At 69.2% G+C, this 623-nt stretch overlaps 1 protein-coding gene across 1 annotated transcript in view; it reads left to right on the top strand.

Moving 5' to 3' along the window:
• Window positions 1-491, top strand: part of MEN1 (menin 1) — a gene marked incomplete at its 3' end in the record, with an annotated part of 3,854 nt that extends 3,363 nt beyond the window's left edge. The window contains exons 7-8 of the mRNA XM_039698422.1: window positions 32-146; window positions 327-491. Of these exons, the coding sequence (XP_039554356.1) occupies window positions 32-146; window positions 327-491 (280 nt within the window). The remainder of the gene's footprint in view (window positions 1-31; window positions 147-326) is intronic.
• Window positions 492-623: the final 132 nt, after the last annotated feature.

Genomic DNA, 623 nt, shown 5'->3' with positions numbered 1-623 from the left:
GGCAGCCCCCCAAGCCCCCCTGCCCCCCCAGCTACAATTACTGCCGTGAGGATGAGGAGATCTACAAGGAATTCTTCGACGTGGCCAACGACGTCATCCCCAACCTGCTCAAGGAGGCGGCGGCCGAGCCCCCCCCGGGGGCTGAGGTGGGACCTGGAGACCCCCAAATTTGGGGGCTGCTGGGTGGGTGGGGGGGCTGTGTGCGCCTGACCCCGTTCTGGCTCCGATTTTGGGGGTCAAACCCCCCCCCATCTCCCCCCGCGACCCCCTTTTAGGGGTTCCCCCAGACTTTTGGGGATCCCCTCTGACTCGGGGGGTGTCCGCAGGGGTCCCCCGGGGGTCTCCCAGCCCTGCAGGACCCCGAGTGCTTCGCTCACCTGCTGCGCTTCTACGACGGCATCTGCAGGTGGGAGGAGGGCAGCCCCACGCCCGTGCTGCACGTGGGCTGGGCCACCTTCCTCGTGCAGTCCCTGGGCCGCTTCGATGGCCAGGTCAGCTTTTGGGGGTCCCCCGGGGGGTCTGGGGGTTCCCCGAGGGGGTTTGGAGGGGGTCTCTGGGGGTTTCGGGGGGCTCTGAGGGCAGGGCAGCCCCACACCCGTGCTGCACGTGGGCTGGGCCACCTT

This window comes from Passer montanus, unplaced genomic scaffold (genome assembly GCF_014805655.1).
Source record: "Passer montanus isolate IOZ18808 unplaced genomic scaffold, ASM1480565v1 scaffold1248, whole genome shotgun sequence".
Taxonomy (NCBI): domain Eukaryota; kingdom Metazoa; phylum Chordata; class Aves; order Passeriformes; family Passeridae; genus Passer; species Passer montanus.
This window is presented reverse-complemented; position numbering and strand designations above follow the sequence as displayed.